This window comes from Aethalodelphis obliquidens, unplaced genomic scaffold (assembly GCF_003676395.1).
Source record: "Aethalodelphis obliquidens isolate GAN/ISIS:26980383/991018 unplaced genomic scaffold, ASM367639v1 scaffold9, whole genome shotgun sequence".
Taxonomy (NCBI): Eukaryota; Metazoa; Chordata; class Mammalia; order Artiodactyla; family Delphinidae; genus Aethalodelphis; species Aethalodelphis obliquidens.
This window is the reverse complement of record NW_020837953.1, coordinates 32,032,720-32,048,222: the sequence shown is the minus strand read 5'-3', so window position 1 is coordinate 32,048,222 and position 15,503 is coordinate 32,032,720. Positions and strand designations below refer to the sequence as shown.

The 15,503-nt window shown below is 44.5% G+C and overlaps 1 protein-coding gene across 4 annotated transcripts in view; it reads left to right on the top strand.

The window, feature by feature from the left end:
• The window catches only part of ARID1A (AT-rich interaction domain 1A), a 71,078-nt gene that overhangs the window by 17,781 nt on the left and 37,794 nt on the right, over positions 1-15,503 (top strand). For 2 of the 4 annotated variants that reach the window (XM_027109580.1, XM_027109579.1), the window contains exons 2-4: positions 9,490-9,702; positions 11,004-11,456; positions 12,502-12,618. In XM_027109580.1, coding sequence (XP_026965381.1) covers positions 9,490-9,702; positions 11,004-11,456; positions 12,502-12,618 — 783 coding nt within the window. Of the gene's footprint in view, positions 1-6,801; positions 8,103-9,489; positions 9,703-11,003; positions 11,457-12,501; positions 12,619-15,503 lie in introns of those variants that run through there. The other 2 variants (XM_027109582.1, XM_027109581.1) reach the window with 2 other exon arrangements.

Sequence of the window (15,503 nt, the reverse complement as noted above, 5' to 3'; positions counted from 1 at the left end):
GCTACTCTTCGTTGCAGTGCACCGAAGTTGTCTTATTGCGGTGGCTTCTCTTTGTTGCAGAGCACAGGCTCTAGGCATGTGGGCTCAGTAGTTGTGGTACACAGGCTTAGTTGCTCCGCGGCATGTGGGATCTTCCTGGATCAGGGCTCGAACCCATGTCCCCTGCATTGGCAAGTGAATTCTTTTTTTTTTCTTTTTTGCGGTACGCGGGCCTCTCACTGTTGTGGCCTCTCCCGTTGCGGAGCACAGGCTCCGGACGCGCAGGCTCAGCGGCCATGGCTCACGGGCCTAGCCGCTTCTTGGCATGTGGGATCTTCCCGGACCGGGGCACGAACCCGTGTCCCCTGCATCGGCAGGCGGACTCTCAACCACTGCGCCACCAGGGAAGCCTGGCAGGCGGATTCTTAACCACTGCACCACCAGGGAAGTCCTGTAGTATTCTTGTTTTTTAAGTGGGTATTTTGAAACTGCTTTCAGCTCCATTCTGCTTTTTCTCCTATTGAGTATGGAGAGAGGGAAGTAATTTATTTGATTGTTAGTTAACTTCTAGTTGACCACTTTGGGTTTCTGGTCTTGAGTGTGTGGGACCAGACCTGGGTCTGGTTTCTAAGCTTTATTGCTTAGAAATTTGGGACTTGTGTAGGATGATAATAGCTAACATTTTGGGTGCTGGAGGAGATAGCAATCAAACACAGACACATACCTTGTATTCTAGCCTTGTAGCTTATACTAGTCTAGGATATAGACTTTAAACAAGATAAATAAGTAAACTTTAGCATATAGTATGCTTAGTGTTATGTGCTCAGGAGCAAAGTTAATCAGGGATCAACTATAAGAAGTGTGCAGGATTGAAATCTTAAATGGGTACACCAGGGGAGGCCAAAATGAAGTGATATTTGATGTGAGAGAGCTATCCTAATACCTGAGAGAAGAAAGAGTATTCCAGGTGGAGAGATCAGTGAATACAAAGACTCTGAGGCTGGAGCATGTCCAGCTGGTTTGAAGAACAATGTTTTGTTTCGTTTTAATGTATTAACTTATTCAACCCTGAGGGTGTTACTACTGCCGTCTCTATTCTGTTGATGTAGAAACTGAGGGACAGAGAAGTTGAAGGCATTGTGGAGGCAGAGCTCTTAGGACTTACTGTGTTGAACCAAAGCATTTCCTCTCAGCATGAAAGAGGTTAGGAATTGCCAAGACCTCTAGAATTCCACTTTCTCTTTCACAGTCCCCTTTCTTTTCCTCTTTTAAAGTAGAAAAGTTTGTTTTACACACGGATGTCTACCTTCCCGGAGTTTATGTTCTAGTCTAGGATACAGACAGTGAACGAGGTAAATAAGTAAAGCATATAGTATTGTTAGTAATAGGTGGTCAGGTGAACAAGACAGTCGGGGATTAAGTATAAGAATTTGGGAAATCTTGGCTTTGAGAATGCTGCTTATTTGGGAATCTGAGGTCCGTTCCTAGTTTTTCTCTATTGGCCAGGCACTGCCCTCTTCAGACCATAGGTTGGCTAAGGAAGCTGAACGTGCATCTGAGTTCTAGGGTCATTCTGTGCTGGAGATGGGAGGAGATTTGGAGGGAGGCCATGCAGCCCAAATGCTCCCAGACTGGACATGAGAATTGCCTGAGGCGATTCCTGGCCCCATCCCAGAGCTGCTGATTCAGAATCTAGAGGGCGGGATTCAAGTGTGTAGCTGAAGAGGTTAGGTACAGCCTGATTAGTGCCTACCCCTCTCTCCCCAGTTGGTCAGAGAACTGGGATTGAAACTCAGGCATTCTCTTAGTCTAGTGTACTCTTTTCATCGTGTTGTAATGCTGTCTTACTCTTGAGATTAAAAAGTTGTAAACAAGGGGATGTTTAATTTTATCAAATGGCATTTCATTCTTGTTTAATCATTGTCTTGGGGCCTTACTGTTTTATATATTATATACCTGGGTTTTAAGTAGTACCTGAAGAATTCTTTCTCAAGAAGGTATGTGTCTTTCTTAGAGGCTTTTGTAATTCATTGGAAATTGGGAGAAATTGGTTAGCTAAGTTTGGTCTTCCGAAAAAGGGATCATCATTTTTGGAAGAGCACTTTCTCTTTGAAAGGTGGCTAATGAAAGTGCTCTGGATGAGAAGAACTTTATCATTTGTTGGGGAATTTATTACTTTAATGCTCTACTTGCTTTATTTGAAGAGCTCTTTCAGGACCCAGCGAAGAAATAAAGAAATGCCAGCCACCTGGTTGTGGTTTTTCTGTCACGCCTCTTCTGGGGGACAGCTGCGAGGTGGTTATTACGGTTGGCTCTCATAATTTATTTGAGTTTTGTGGAAGATTCAGTGACTTTTCCCCCTTTGGTCTCTTTTTTCTACCCTTAGTGAGTTTTCTTCTGATTTTCTGGTCTGGAAAGATGGAGCACAGTAGCCTAAATACCTCTGAGCCAGGGAGAGAGCCAGGCATCTTGTCTTGTTCTCTATCACATTAGAGACAGTGTGGGTTGGAAGGTCCTGAGTCTGTTGTCAGGTTGCAGCCCCTCCTAGGAGTTCGGTCAGCTTGATGCTTCAGGTCATGTCTTTGAAATGGGCTCTTACTTAAGGCTGCAAAGGGGAATGTGCCCTGATCTTCAGGAATCGTTTCTGTAAACAGAATGGGGTAGATAGAACTTTTAATTGACTTTGGGTTTTTTATTTATATTCAACTTGGACACTTATGGAACGTTGAAAGAATTTTTTAAAAAACTGTCTCTTTCAGGTGGTAGTTGTAAACTAGTTGTTGGTAATTCCTCTCTCACCATAGGCATATGGCCAGTTTGTTGAGAACTGGAATGAACTAGAACTAAAATGAAAGAATTGTTTTCAGTCTCTTGTGAAGTAGAAAAATGGGGTGTGATTCTCAGGTTATGAATGATAAGAAACATAGGCTGAGTGGGTTGATCTCCTGGGTCAGGTGTTGGTATATCTGATGAGAGATTTTTATTTTCTTATCATCAGTATAGCTTCAGGAAATCAGTGATGTCTCTGGTGAGGCCAAATAGGAAGTGAAGAATCTCTTGTTATCCTGGGTCACATAAACAGTGGGCACATGACTGTTTAAATGCAAAACAAAATGAAGGGAAGGAATCTCCTTATTTTAGGAGGCAGGGTCTGGGGATAGAACTAAATGCAGGTTTCTGGGCAGTTTTTCCTTGATTGGGATTGGGCCCCTAGACCAGTCTTCAAAGCCATGAAGTGTACTGGAGGAGTGAGAAAAAACAGGATGAGGATACAGATGTCTGTGTGGCTGGGGAGGGGGGCACTGTGAGAATGATTTATGCTGGTCAGCTCACGTGTATCGGGGTGCAAAGGGTGGTTCTCTCTATGGAATCTACTCGGTCCTTCCTCAGATCTGAGTGTGGGGCCACGTGGAGCTTGCGGGAAGCTGAGAGCACGTTGGTTGGGAGAGGCCTTAACTTTTGTATTTATCCCTCCCTGGAATGCTCCTCAGTAGGGGAGCGTCCCATAGGGAAACTGGATCAACAGCTGCCGCCTGTCCCTGTAATCACAGGAAGCCAAGGCTGGGTGCCTTTGTATGGGAGCTCCACAGCCAGACAATAGTTTGTGCTGGCGGGGCCATGTGGCGAGTCACGTGACCTGGGGCTGTTTTCTGCCGGGGTCCTTACCCATCTGTTCTTTCGGCTCTTTCTGGGTTATCAGGCGCCAGTCCAAGTCCTCCCAGGCAGCCAGCTTCATGGCCAGAGATTACGAGCACTAACCTTCCTGGCAGGGGTGGTGTGGCTTCGCGTTTATGCAGATTAGCCATGTGTTTCTCACTTCAAGGCGTTCCACAGGAAAAGCCTTTTCCTGTGTTTGGCTCTCAGTGGGCGGTTCCCAGCTTACTGTACTGGGACTCAGCAAGCCTGCAGGCGTGCACGAGAGGGATCACAGTACACTGGCCCCCTCCCATTCCACCTCCAGTGCTACGTCACCACAACACAACCGCTCGAGCTCTCATACTGTTGGTGTCATTCATTCGGTGCCAAGATTGCTTTAAAAAATTCCCTTGGCCCCAGTTCAAACAGGAGTACAGCTGGGATGTGTTAGATTTTAGGCAGTCTGCCCTCAATTTGAGATGAGTTATAAATAGCAGTGCCGACTTCCTTAACTACGGCTCTCTGAGGTAAAATGCAGGTTAATTACTGTGGGAATCAATTAGGTGGTTCTTTTGGTTAAAGAGCCAGGGATGCTTTTTTTTATTGTTGTTATTAAAAGTCATACAACAAATCTGGCCAGGAATAAATTGAAAGCGCAGTGAGTAAGAAATAATACTCTAGGTTTCTACTAGCCTCAACTAGTTGGCATTTAGGGTGACAGGACAAGTGGTAGTCAAGACTTCTGCTTTCTGATGGACACATTTTTGGCAGCCCAGTCCATCTCTCTCCAGTCATGTTCTTGCTGGTCCTTGGGTACCAAATCTGGTTCCTTTGGTTTGCTACACAGTCACTTCCTTTCTGCATCTTTGGATTGGGACTGAAGCCTGGAACTTTCCTCAGTTGGACTTTTATTTCAAGAAAATTAAGAAGTTTCTCTTTCCTGGTGCCACTGCATGTGGTGTGGTGCATTTTGGTGAACAGTATCTCTCACTTTGGAGTCCCTGGCCCCGCCTTCTCTGCTCTCTTCTCAATCAGTTGTGATCAGAAGTTGGAGAATTTGAAGTCCAGTGTGTTATATCTCAGCAACCCCTTAGGTCGTTATGGCTTTCCTTGGTGCAATAAGTTGTAAGGGATTCCATTAGCCCTCTGATCTGGAGGGGCTTTTAATTCCATTTGCTTAGAGCAGGGAAACTCTGTGCAAGTGGTTAGTCTGTAAGCTGTTTGTTCTGAATATATTCAAAGGGACCAGCCTGCTAGGCATCCTTGCCTTTGATGCCTAGGGAAACTGCAACTTTTGATGCATTTCATTTGGCAGGCAGTTTGTAAGACGTCCAGTGATCTGGAAAGAGATAAGTGGTGAATAGAGATGGGAGTTTTCTTATGGCTCTTTTCCTCTTTTTTATTTTTATTTTTTATGAATGCAGGAGAGTATATAGCAGGGGGCCCGACTGCCCTGATCAAGGGGGCAGCATTTTCCTCTCAATTATGTGTCTTTGTGGCAGAGCCTTTGCTTTTGAAGTGTAATCACAGTAATCTACTCCTGTGGTTTCCCATTGAAGGGATTTCCTCTCTGTCTTTCCCAGAGAGGAATCTCTGGCTCTTTGGTGTTTCCCATCCTCTGCCTCTTCCTTGGTGCCTGCAGACTGCTGATACTGGTTTTTCTGTCTTGTATGTAGTAAGCATTTTTCTCGGCTGAAATTGCTACTTTCCAAAAAAACTGATTAGTGAAGATTTAAGGCCCCTTCTCTGTTATGAAAGATTGGAAGATGACATTTCATCTATAACTGCAAATCACAAATCTTTCACAATGGTTTTAAATGTCAGAAGTGTGAGTTCAGTCCCTGCCTACCTCCCCTTCTGATATGAGCAGATGTTTAACTTTGACATGAGACCAGATTAATCTGGTTGAACTGAATATATTTTAGTTGCTAAGCTGTGTATTCCGTTTATTATAACCCTTTAGTGAAGGGAAGGGGTCAGAAATCTGATGTCCAGGAAAGGGAAATGTCTTAATTTCATTTTTTAGAATAAGAATTTTTTTAACTTGCGTTTATTTTTAGTCTGCAAGGAGTTTCTAAAGTAATGGAAGAATCCTTGAACCCTTTAGTAGCTGTCCTCAATTGGGAGTGCAGGCACCCTGATGTGAGACATGGGGCGGGGGTGGTGGGTAGGGGGGAGTAACTTGCCTTTAGCCTTTTGTTTTTAAGCAGTGTGTTTGTGGATGCCTGTGTGGTTTGAAGACCTCTCTGGTTACAGGAGAGAGGCACTTAAGGATGGCACTTAAGAGTCTCCTCAGAGGTGTGCTCATTCTTCCTTGACTGTTTGTTCTACCCTCCCCTTTGCTTTTTCAGTTCAGTCCCCATTTTTTTCTGCCCTCAAAGTCATAACCTGGTTTAGGGGTGTCCCTGGCCCTTTGGCTAGGTGGTTTAATCTAGGCTTTCTTCCCATAGTATCCCCTACCCACTTCTTAAAGTAGGGCAGCCTGGCACAGTGAAGTTCCTGAGCCCTAGTTCTGCACTTGGGGTCTTTCGGGGGACTTTGAAGATAAAATACCTGATCTCCGATTTCTGAGAACTTAGTCTCAAGAGATGCAGTCAGTTAGCTGGACAACTAAGTGCTAAACCTATGATTCTGACTGATTTTACAATAGGACATTTAGAAGTGTGAAAGAACAGAATGTGCTAAAGAAGTGGGAAGTGGCTTCATGTTGAAGGGTTGGGTTTCTGCTGGTGGAAGCCATTGTGGACAGGAGGGCAGGGCAGGGTACTATTGCGCAGAGCTGGACATGTGGGAAGTCTGGCATGAGGCTGAAAAATGCGTAGAACTGGAGCACTGTGGCCCATTTTAGAGCCAGGCAGAAGCACTATTTATCATAATTGATAATAGCTACTATTCATTGGGTGTTTAAGTACCAGGCACTGTGTGAAGTGTGTTATGTGCATTTTATGTTTTTTTTGTTTTTGTTTTTTGGCTGTGTTGGGTCTTTGATGGTGCACGTGGGCCTTCTCTGGTTGCGGTGAGTGGGAGCTACTCTTCGTCGCGGTGCGCAGGCTTCTCTTGTTGCGGAGCACGGGTTCTAGGCGCGCGGGCTTCAGTAGTTGTGGTACATGGGCTCTAGAGCACAGGCTCAGTAGTTGTGATGCACGGGCTTAGTTGCTCCGCAGCATGTGGGATCTTCCTGGACCAGGGCTCGAACCCGTGTCCCCTGCATTGGCAGGTGGATTCTTAACCACTGCGTCACCTGGGAAGCCCCAGTTATGTGCATTTTAGTTAAAGAATTGATGTGCTCAAGGTCAGTGACAAGAGTTAGGATTTGAACCCAAGTCTGTCGATTTATTACTTTCTTTGCTCTTTCTATTTGATACTGTACATGATGTAGTAGGTAGGAAGTTTGGGGCTGTTGTTGAGCAGGGAGAGGTGAAAATGATTTGTGAGTATTGCTCTAGAACTGTGCAATCCAGTATAACCACCAGCTACATGTGGTTATTTGAATTTAAAGTAAATAAAAAGAATTCAGTTCCTCAGTCACACTAGGCATATTTCAAGTACTTAATAGTCATACAACACAGAAAATTTTATTGGGCAGTGTTTCTCTAGATCACTGGTTCTCAGCTAGTAATATATGTTAGAACTAGGGAATTTCCTGGCAGTCCAGTGGTTAGGACTTGGCGCTTTCACTGCCGTGGCCTGGGTTCAATCCCTGGTTGGGGAACTAAGAACTAAGATCCCACAAGCCATGCATTGCCCCCTCCCCCGACACACGAATCATCCAAGAATCTTAAGGGGTTTAGGGGGAGGGAGCCAAGCCTTTCTAGACTCGCTAAATTGGAATCTCTAGGGAGAGGCCCAGGCATTTGTGCAGCTTCTCACATCTGATCGGTAGCTGTGGTTAATAGCTGCTGCTCTAGAAGCTCCGTAGTAACCATGGTAATGACTGCCCCTTGTGTGTTGAGGAGATCTAGACTGACAGAGATACCCAGAGTGGGCTGGTCTCTGTTCAGCAAATGTAGTCTCTTCACCTGGGGGCCACGTGGACAGCAGCTGCAGTCTAGGATAAGATGAGGATCTCCTTGTTATTTGCGGCATGATGTGGCTGTGTAAGCCCCTGAGCTCTTTGTAGGAGAGAATGGTGATGTTTTGGCTCCATTGCCAGGTGTATCTGGGGAAGACCACATGCTATTTATTACTCACTAGTTTGGTTGTTGAATTTGAACTTCCTAAACAGGCTCAAAAGAATCCAGGTGGCTCCAAAGTTATGATCGGGAATGTTATTGGAGCTTCTGATACAGAGGCAGGTCTGGGCAAAAATTGTTTAGTTATGATTGTTGGAAATAACACTTTAATAATATTGACATGTAGTAGTGATTTGGGACACGGTTTTACTATGATTCTCGTAGTTTGGAAACTTGAGAGGTTTCAGTGTTAACCTTTTAAGGTGAGATTTCAGCTGCAGCCCTAAGAGAGAACTTCGTTTCTGCTTTTTTTCGGTTAGTATTTAGAAGAATAGTCTCTGTGGCTTTTTATCTTACCCATTTTCCTCACGACAGCTCGACTTCTTCATTATTATAAAACACTTAGGTAGTGTGCTGCAAAAAATATATATTAGAATAATTTATTAATTATAGAATAATAGAACCAGAAGGGACCCTAGGTGTAATCTAGGCCAGTGGTTCTTAAAAGTATGGTGGTCCCTGGACCAGCAGCATCAGTATTACCTGGGAACTGCTATAAATGCATATCTTAGGCCCACCCCTGAACCTACAGAATCGTACCCTGGGGATGGGTCCCAGCAGTGTGCGTTTTAACAAGCCCTCCGGGTGATTCTGATGCATTCTGAAGTTTGAGAACCACTGAATTCCTTAATACCTACTCCCCATCCCCAATTTAAGATTCAGTTTTCAGGTTTTACGTCAGGTGCAGGCCTACTTGGCAACTTGGGTGTATCTATTTAAATGCTTAGAGATACTCCTTCCCTTCTCACCACCAATAGATATAGGTAGGCATCTCTGGGAGGGGAAAGTGTGCTGGGCCTCTGTTCTACGTAGCTCCAGTAAGATAAAATTATGTCAGAAAGTGAATGAGTTGACTGATCCTGTTGCACCACAAAGAGCTGGAAATTATGTTTGTAGCCAAATACCTATGAGCTTTGAGGTTCCATTATTGGTACCTCTGCATCTTGTTTTTTAGAGAGACATACTCTCTACCTGCCTTACACCCTCAAGCTCTTGAATATTAAAGGAGGTGAACTTTTCAGTTGAGTTGTACAAGGCTCTAAATAAATTCGGGGTCACAATTCCCTCAACAACTGTAACTTAGCTATGATACCCAGTTGGAAGAAAGCATAAATTTAAGTCCTCGTGCCATAGCACAAATGGGCTCTGGATGTGCAAGGAAATAAGTTTCCACTGTTTAAAGAATAAAAACATCTAGAGGCTTGTGTATTTGAATTCCCTACCACAGTATTAAAGCATCAGTTCTGGTGTTATTGAACAGGATCATGGCAGAGTATAGCAGCACCATCCCCTCCCAGCTGAAGGGCCTTTGTTCTCATTTTTCTGTACCATAGAGTACGTGTATTCATTGCTCCACACCTGGCCCGTTCCTTGGATCTCAAGTAGTACCACACTTATAAAGTAGTATATAGCTTAGAAGATGCTTTCACAAACTGGTGGTGTTTCCATTTTACATATGACAAAATCAAGGTTCTGAGGAAGGTTAAATTACTTGCTTAAGCGTTATTGGGTCTATACCATTACTTTATTTCATAGTAACTGTTTTCCTTTGTGGCATACAGACCTGTATGCCAAGGTTTGTGTTCATATTGGCTAGAGGACATCAAAGCTTCAGGTTAATGAAATGCTCTTTATTTTGTAGCCATCCAGTCCAATGGATCAGATGGGCAAGATGAGACCTCAGCCATATGGCGGGACTAACCCATACTCGCAACAACAGGGACCTCCATCAGGACCGCAGCAAGGACATGGGTACCCAGGGCAGCCATATGGGTCCCAGACCCCGCAGCGGTACCCGATGACCATGCAGGGCCGAGCGCAGAGTACCATGGGCGGCCTCTCTTATGCACAGCAGGTAGATGTTGACTCCGATTACCTCAATCCTTGTTGCTGTCCAAGATCTGGTCTTCAGCTATAGAATCAGAATGTGTCTTTGGCTTCCAAACCTCTTGAAAGGAACATAGGCCAACTGACTCAGTTAGTTTCACTGTGCTATGTACAAGGCCAAGGTTGTGGTCACCATCGCATGTATGCTTGAAGGAAAACTGCTCCCTGGCCACCTGCTATACGTATCTGTCTTCTCTGACCTGGCTGGCCTGCTTGTACCCACTGAATGGCGATCTCTGAAGGAAGTGGGAAGAAAGAAAAAGGCAGTGGCTGAGCACCAATCAATCCACTGCTACCAAGAAAAACCGCTCATACCATGTGCCCTGGGGAGAGAAGAGGCCCTTCATGTTCTCAAGGCCTTCAACATACAGCTGTCTGGTTTAAAGTGAATGTTTAGAAGGGACTGGGAGTAGCAGGAAAAGGGAGGATTGAACAGTAAAGATGCTAACAGTGCTATTGCAGATGTTAAGATTTTACTCATCTCCTTTTATCTGACCATCCGCACCATCATCTTTTTATTGCCATTTTTTGTTTTGACAGCATTTTCTACCATTTATATGTGAGTGGTATTCATACTGAAAATGGTGAGGGATAGAATATAAGACGTAACTTTACTTCTAAGACTTGAAAGCAAAGTATGCCCTTATATAAAATCACTTTTTTTTTTTCAATGAGAAAATGGAGGAGAGTTGGGAAGGATATTATTGGTCTTTTTTTCCCCCCTCCTTGCCAGATATATCCCTGGTGCCTAGAGTAGTGCCTGGTACAAGTAAGCAAGTAGGCTGTCAGATACTTTTTGAATGAAGACTAAATGAAAAAGAGAACCAGGGTAGTTTAGTGATTGGCATACCATCTGGCTTACTAAACCCTAGGTTTTCAGTCGGCTGAGCCAGGCTGCTCTTGACTCTTCGTTGTGGCTAGGATACAGATTCCTAGCGTTTATAAAAACAGTCTAGGCCATGATAAAAAGAGTAGACTCATTGGTGAAAACAGCTGTTCTTGAACTCTTGTAAGTTGACCATATTTTTATTAAATAGTGTGAATTTTCTGCGAATGAATGTGATCCACTTAAGAACAAACCAACTAGGAACCCAGCCTGGCTGTCCTTCCTGGCTCAGTTTAACAGGGTTGGTAGAAAAACCCTGGGCTTTCTAAATGTGAGGCTTGGCTTGCCAGCTTTGTATACCCATCTTCAGGGCATGGCTTCTGACATAATCATCTTTCTTCATCCAGAAGGGTCAGTGCTAAAAGTATCCTTTCCTTTTACAGATTCCACCTTATGGACAGCCAGGCCCCAGCGGGTATGGTCAGCAGGGCCAGGCTCCATATTACAACCAGCAAAGCCCTCACCCCCAGCAGCAGCAGCAGCCCTACTCCCAGCAGCCACCATCCCAGACCCCTCACGCCCAGCCTTCATATCAGCAGCAGCCTCAGTCTCAGCCACCGCAGCTCCAGTCCTCTCAGCCTCCGTATTCCCAGCAGCCATCCCAGCCCCCCCATCAGCAGTCCCCAACCCCGTACCCCACCCAGCAGTCCACCACCCAGCAGCACCCCCAGAGCCAGCCCCCCTACTCACAGCCGCAGGCACAGTCTCCTTACCAGCAGCCGCCACCTCAGCAGCCAGCATCCTCGACGCTTTCCCAGCAGGCTGCGTACCCTCAGCCCCAGTCTCAGCAGTCACAGCAAACTGCCTATTCTCAGCAGCGCTTCCCTCCACCACAGGTAAGAGGCCCCTTCCTCATGCCCTTCCCTACGTGTGACCGCAGACTTTGGGGGCTGGTGTCATGAGAACTTTGCCTTACAAAATTGGTTCTCTAATTGAAACTAATAAAGATATAACTGCATAAAAACCTGTAGCTCTCCATACTCATGAAATAGGGCAGTGGAGAGTTGCATAGGCAGAAAAGAGATAAAGATAATGGGACTGATTTTTTTTTTTCTTTTTCTTTTTTTTTAACTCAGAATTCAGAACTTGAGCATCCAAGTTAGTTTGGTCTTTTTAAAAACAGTCGCTTTGGGAGGCTGTACTGTACATTCATCCAACTGCCATTCCATTCTGCTATTGCTCAAAATATTTTGGAGCCCTTCATTTGAAACTGCTGTCAGAGCTGACATCACATTCTTTAGAATAGTCTCAGTGGTAGCAAATCTCTTTATTTTTTTGAGAGTGGATTTGATTTTGGGAAATAGCTAAAATTCATCTGTAGCCATGTCTGTGAACGAAATAGCTAAAATTCATCTGTAGCCATGTCTATGAACAAGGTAGGTGATAAAGTCTAAATAACAATTTGGGCTTTATTCTTTAAGGAGCAGAAAGAGGAGAATGACTGAGTGATGACAGGTCCATTAAAGATTTTGTGCATTGATGGCATTGTTGGAATAAATATCTTTAAAGGAAGCAGTACTCATTTTAATGCAGAGGTCCTAGCGTGAGTTTTTTGTTGGTGTTTTTGAATCAGGTGGTCTCATTCCTTGATAGATATAACTTGTAGTTAGCTAGACTTTAGCATTTATCCCCAAGTAACAGCGTTCTGTGGGTGGTGATAAATGGTCAGGAGTGCCATCAGAGAGTCTTATGTCCACTGTTGACATTCTTAAGAGCCACAGCTTGTTTTTTTCTGCCTTTGGGTAATATTGTGTGTGATTGGGCAGTCTCTCACACCTAGCTTCCCCTGTTGAAGAGAGTCCCATAGGCCTTTCATCATGAAGCAAGCTTGCCTGGTTTATCAATACCAAGCTCTCACAGCTTTTGTTTTTCTTGTTTTAGGAGTTATCTCAAGATTCATTTGGGTCTCAGGCGTCCTCAGCCCCCTCAATGACCTCCAGTAAGGGAGGGCAAGAAGATATGAACCTGAGTCTTCAGTCAAGACCTTCAAGCTTGCCTGTGAGTATTTCTGCCACCCTCTAAAAGATGATGGGGGCAGAGAGAAAAGCAAAGAAAACCAGTTTCTGATTGGATGTTTTGGTGGTATTGAGCTAAATGAATGATGAGCTAGTCCTTGAATTCAGGCTCAAAATTCTGAATAGGAATTTATGGACTGACCTTATAGAATGTCTGTTTTGGTTGCCTGCCCAGGGAGGAATATGTGTGTGATCTCTGTTTAGAGATCTAAACACTGTTTTAAAGTTTTTTTGTTTGTTCATCTTACTTTTGAGGGCTTAATTTTTAGGTGTTTGTCTGAGCGGTAAGCTGGGAGGTAGGATCTGGGGTGCATTCAGCATGGATTGTCACCTTGAGCGTGGCGGAGTAAAAGCAGATTTGCTAGTTGTTGTTTTGTGTGAATAGGTGCTTTCGTCTAGTAGAGTTTTTGGTGCCCAGATGCTTGGTTAGTGTTTGTAGAATGGACTGACAGTATCCTGAGAAAGACAGTGTGGTTTGCTGATTTAGAGCTTGGGCTCTACACTCAGAGTTCCTGGGTCTGCATTTTGACTCTGCCGCTAACTCTGGATCCTTGAGCAAGTCACTTAACCTCTCCGTGCCTTAGTTTTTGCATCTGTAAAATGAAACTCTTAAGTACCCACTTCATGGAGAGGTTAATATTAAATAAGTTTATATAAAGAGAGTACTGGTGCTTGTAGGTGCTCCATAAATGTCAGCTGTTATCATCATCATCTTAGAGGGACTATACTTGATACTCAAAGGCAGTTAACACCAACTATTAAATAGTAGGCTGGTTCTGGGAACATTTACCTTTCGTCTTAGCTCTGCCAGTACACGTAGGCAAGTTACTTAGGCTGGGCACAGGAATAAAATGGGATGTTCTGAAATCTAGTAAGACTGCAGGTAGCAAACCTGCCATTACAAATCTGGCTTCAGTTTAGGAAATGGAAATTCAGCCACAGGTGCAATTAAGATTCTTTTGAAATTTTGATTCTACTTGGATTTGAAGCTTGTCTCTTCATTTATTCTGACTTTGGGGAAAATGGTTTTGGGATCTTTAAGGAATAGGTGGGAGGCAGGAACTCACTTCATCGTGAAGCCTCCATGGCTTCCCTTGAAGATCTCTGAACCATAACCTTAGTAGGGCAAGGTCTGTGGAGTCCCTCAGCACCTGTAATTCAGGCTTCCCAGGCCAGGATGAATAGCTATTGTCAGATGGGACTTCGGAGACTGTTGACTTTCTCAGCTGAGGAATTGGGGGAGGAAGTGTCTGAATAAGGCAATCACTCTTTGTTCCCTTCTCATTAATGTCTGTTGCAACCCTTTTCTGCATCCTGAACTTCACTGGAATGTGCTTTTTAACCTGATTCAGTCAGAACTGTGTAACCACTCCCTCATCATCTATGGTCTGTAGCTAAATCTGGGTGAGGTACACAATATTGTGGCAAGAATCCAGATCGGTGGATTTCTACCAGTGCTGTAAGTTGCTCCTCATCAAAAAGTTTCTGCTTGTTTCTAGTGACCTTTTGATTGGACTGTATTTGATAGCTTTTAGTCCTGAGAAACCTAGCATACAAACATGTTGTGTGTCTTTTGAGGGTTGAGGGCCTTATACTGTTGAATCCAAGAGCTTGATTTGACCTTCTGAAGTGAAGACACTGGTAGCCTCTTGGGCCCAGGAGAGGGTTGTTCCTGGGTTAGCCTATCACAAGGAGCATTCCCAAGTTCAGGCTTCTACTGTAGATTCATACAAATGGGTCATTTGCTTTGTAGTAGAAACTCCGTGTGAGAGGTGAGCAGGCTGGGTTATTGGCATCTTGTTTCTTGAATTGCTTTTTATCCCTCTGCTACTTGGACAAAGAAACAAAAGGTGGTTTACTCTTCGAAATTTTGGTTTGATGCCAGATTTGCCTAGCCAGGCTGGGGAAATAGTCACATCTGAAGAAGGGAGAAGGCTGGATTCCCTGCAAGGGGCCCACTCCTTTCTTCAGCACGTGTGTTAAGGGAGCCCTAAGTTCGCCAGTGAATCCCTCCACTCAGCACGTGTTTGTTTGGCTCCAGAGCAGATGCTGTGCAGCCCCATCAGTGTTCCACATCCCTCTTTTCAGTCATTCGCCTTTCTGGCTTAGCCCTAAAGGCATTACGATTGTGACCCTTGACTTAAAGGCTCAGTATGGTTTCTGATCCTGATTATTACAAAAATTAGATTTTGAGGAGTTTTTGCTCAGCTATTAATGCCAAACCATTTAGCTACTATTATCCTGATTATGTTATCCCTCTATTAAAACCTCTCAATTATTTTTCATTAATCTTAGAATAAAATCCAAAATCCTTATTATTACAAAGGCTATTCTCCGCCCCCCTCCCCGCCCTCCCTTTCTGATTTAGTAGGTCTGGAGTGGAGTGAGGTCTCAGAATTTGCATTTCTAACAAATTCTTGATGCTGCTAGACCAAGGATGGCACTTTGAGAACCTCTGCTTCATCCTTTTTTGCTCTCTGCCCTCTCAGTTTCTGTAAGGCCCCATGCCTTTTCTGCTTCCAGCCCCTTGCACACAATCTTCCCTTTGCCTAATACACTTTTCCTCCTAACTTTTCCCGTTCATATTTCAGACTACATCTTCAAGATCATTTCCTCAGAAAACTCCTTCCTAATCAAGCTTCAAAACTCAGCTTAAGGGGCTTCCCTGGTGGCGCAGTGGTTGAGAGTCCGCCTGCTAATGCAGGGGACGCGGGTTCGTGTCCCGGTCTGGGAGGATCCCATGTGCCGCGGAGCGGCTGGGCCCATGAGCCATGGCAGCGGAGCCTGCGCATCTGGAGCCTGTGCTCCGCAACGGGAGAGACCACGACAGTGAGAGGCCCGCGTACGGCAAAAAAAAAAAAAAAAAAA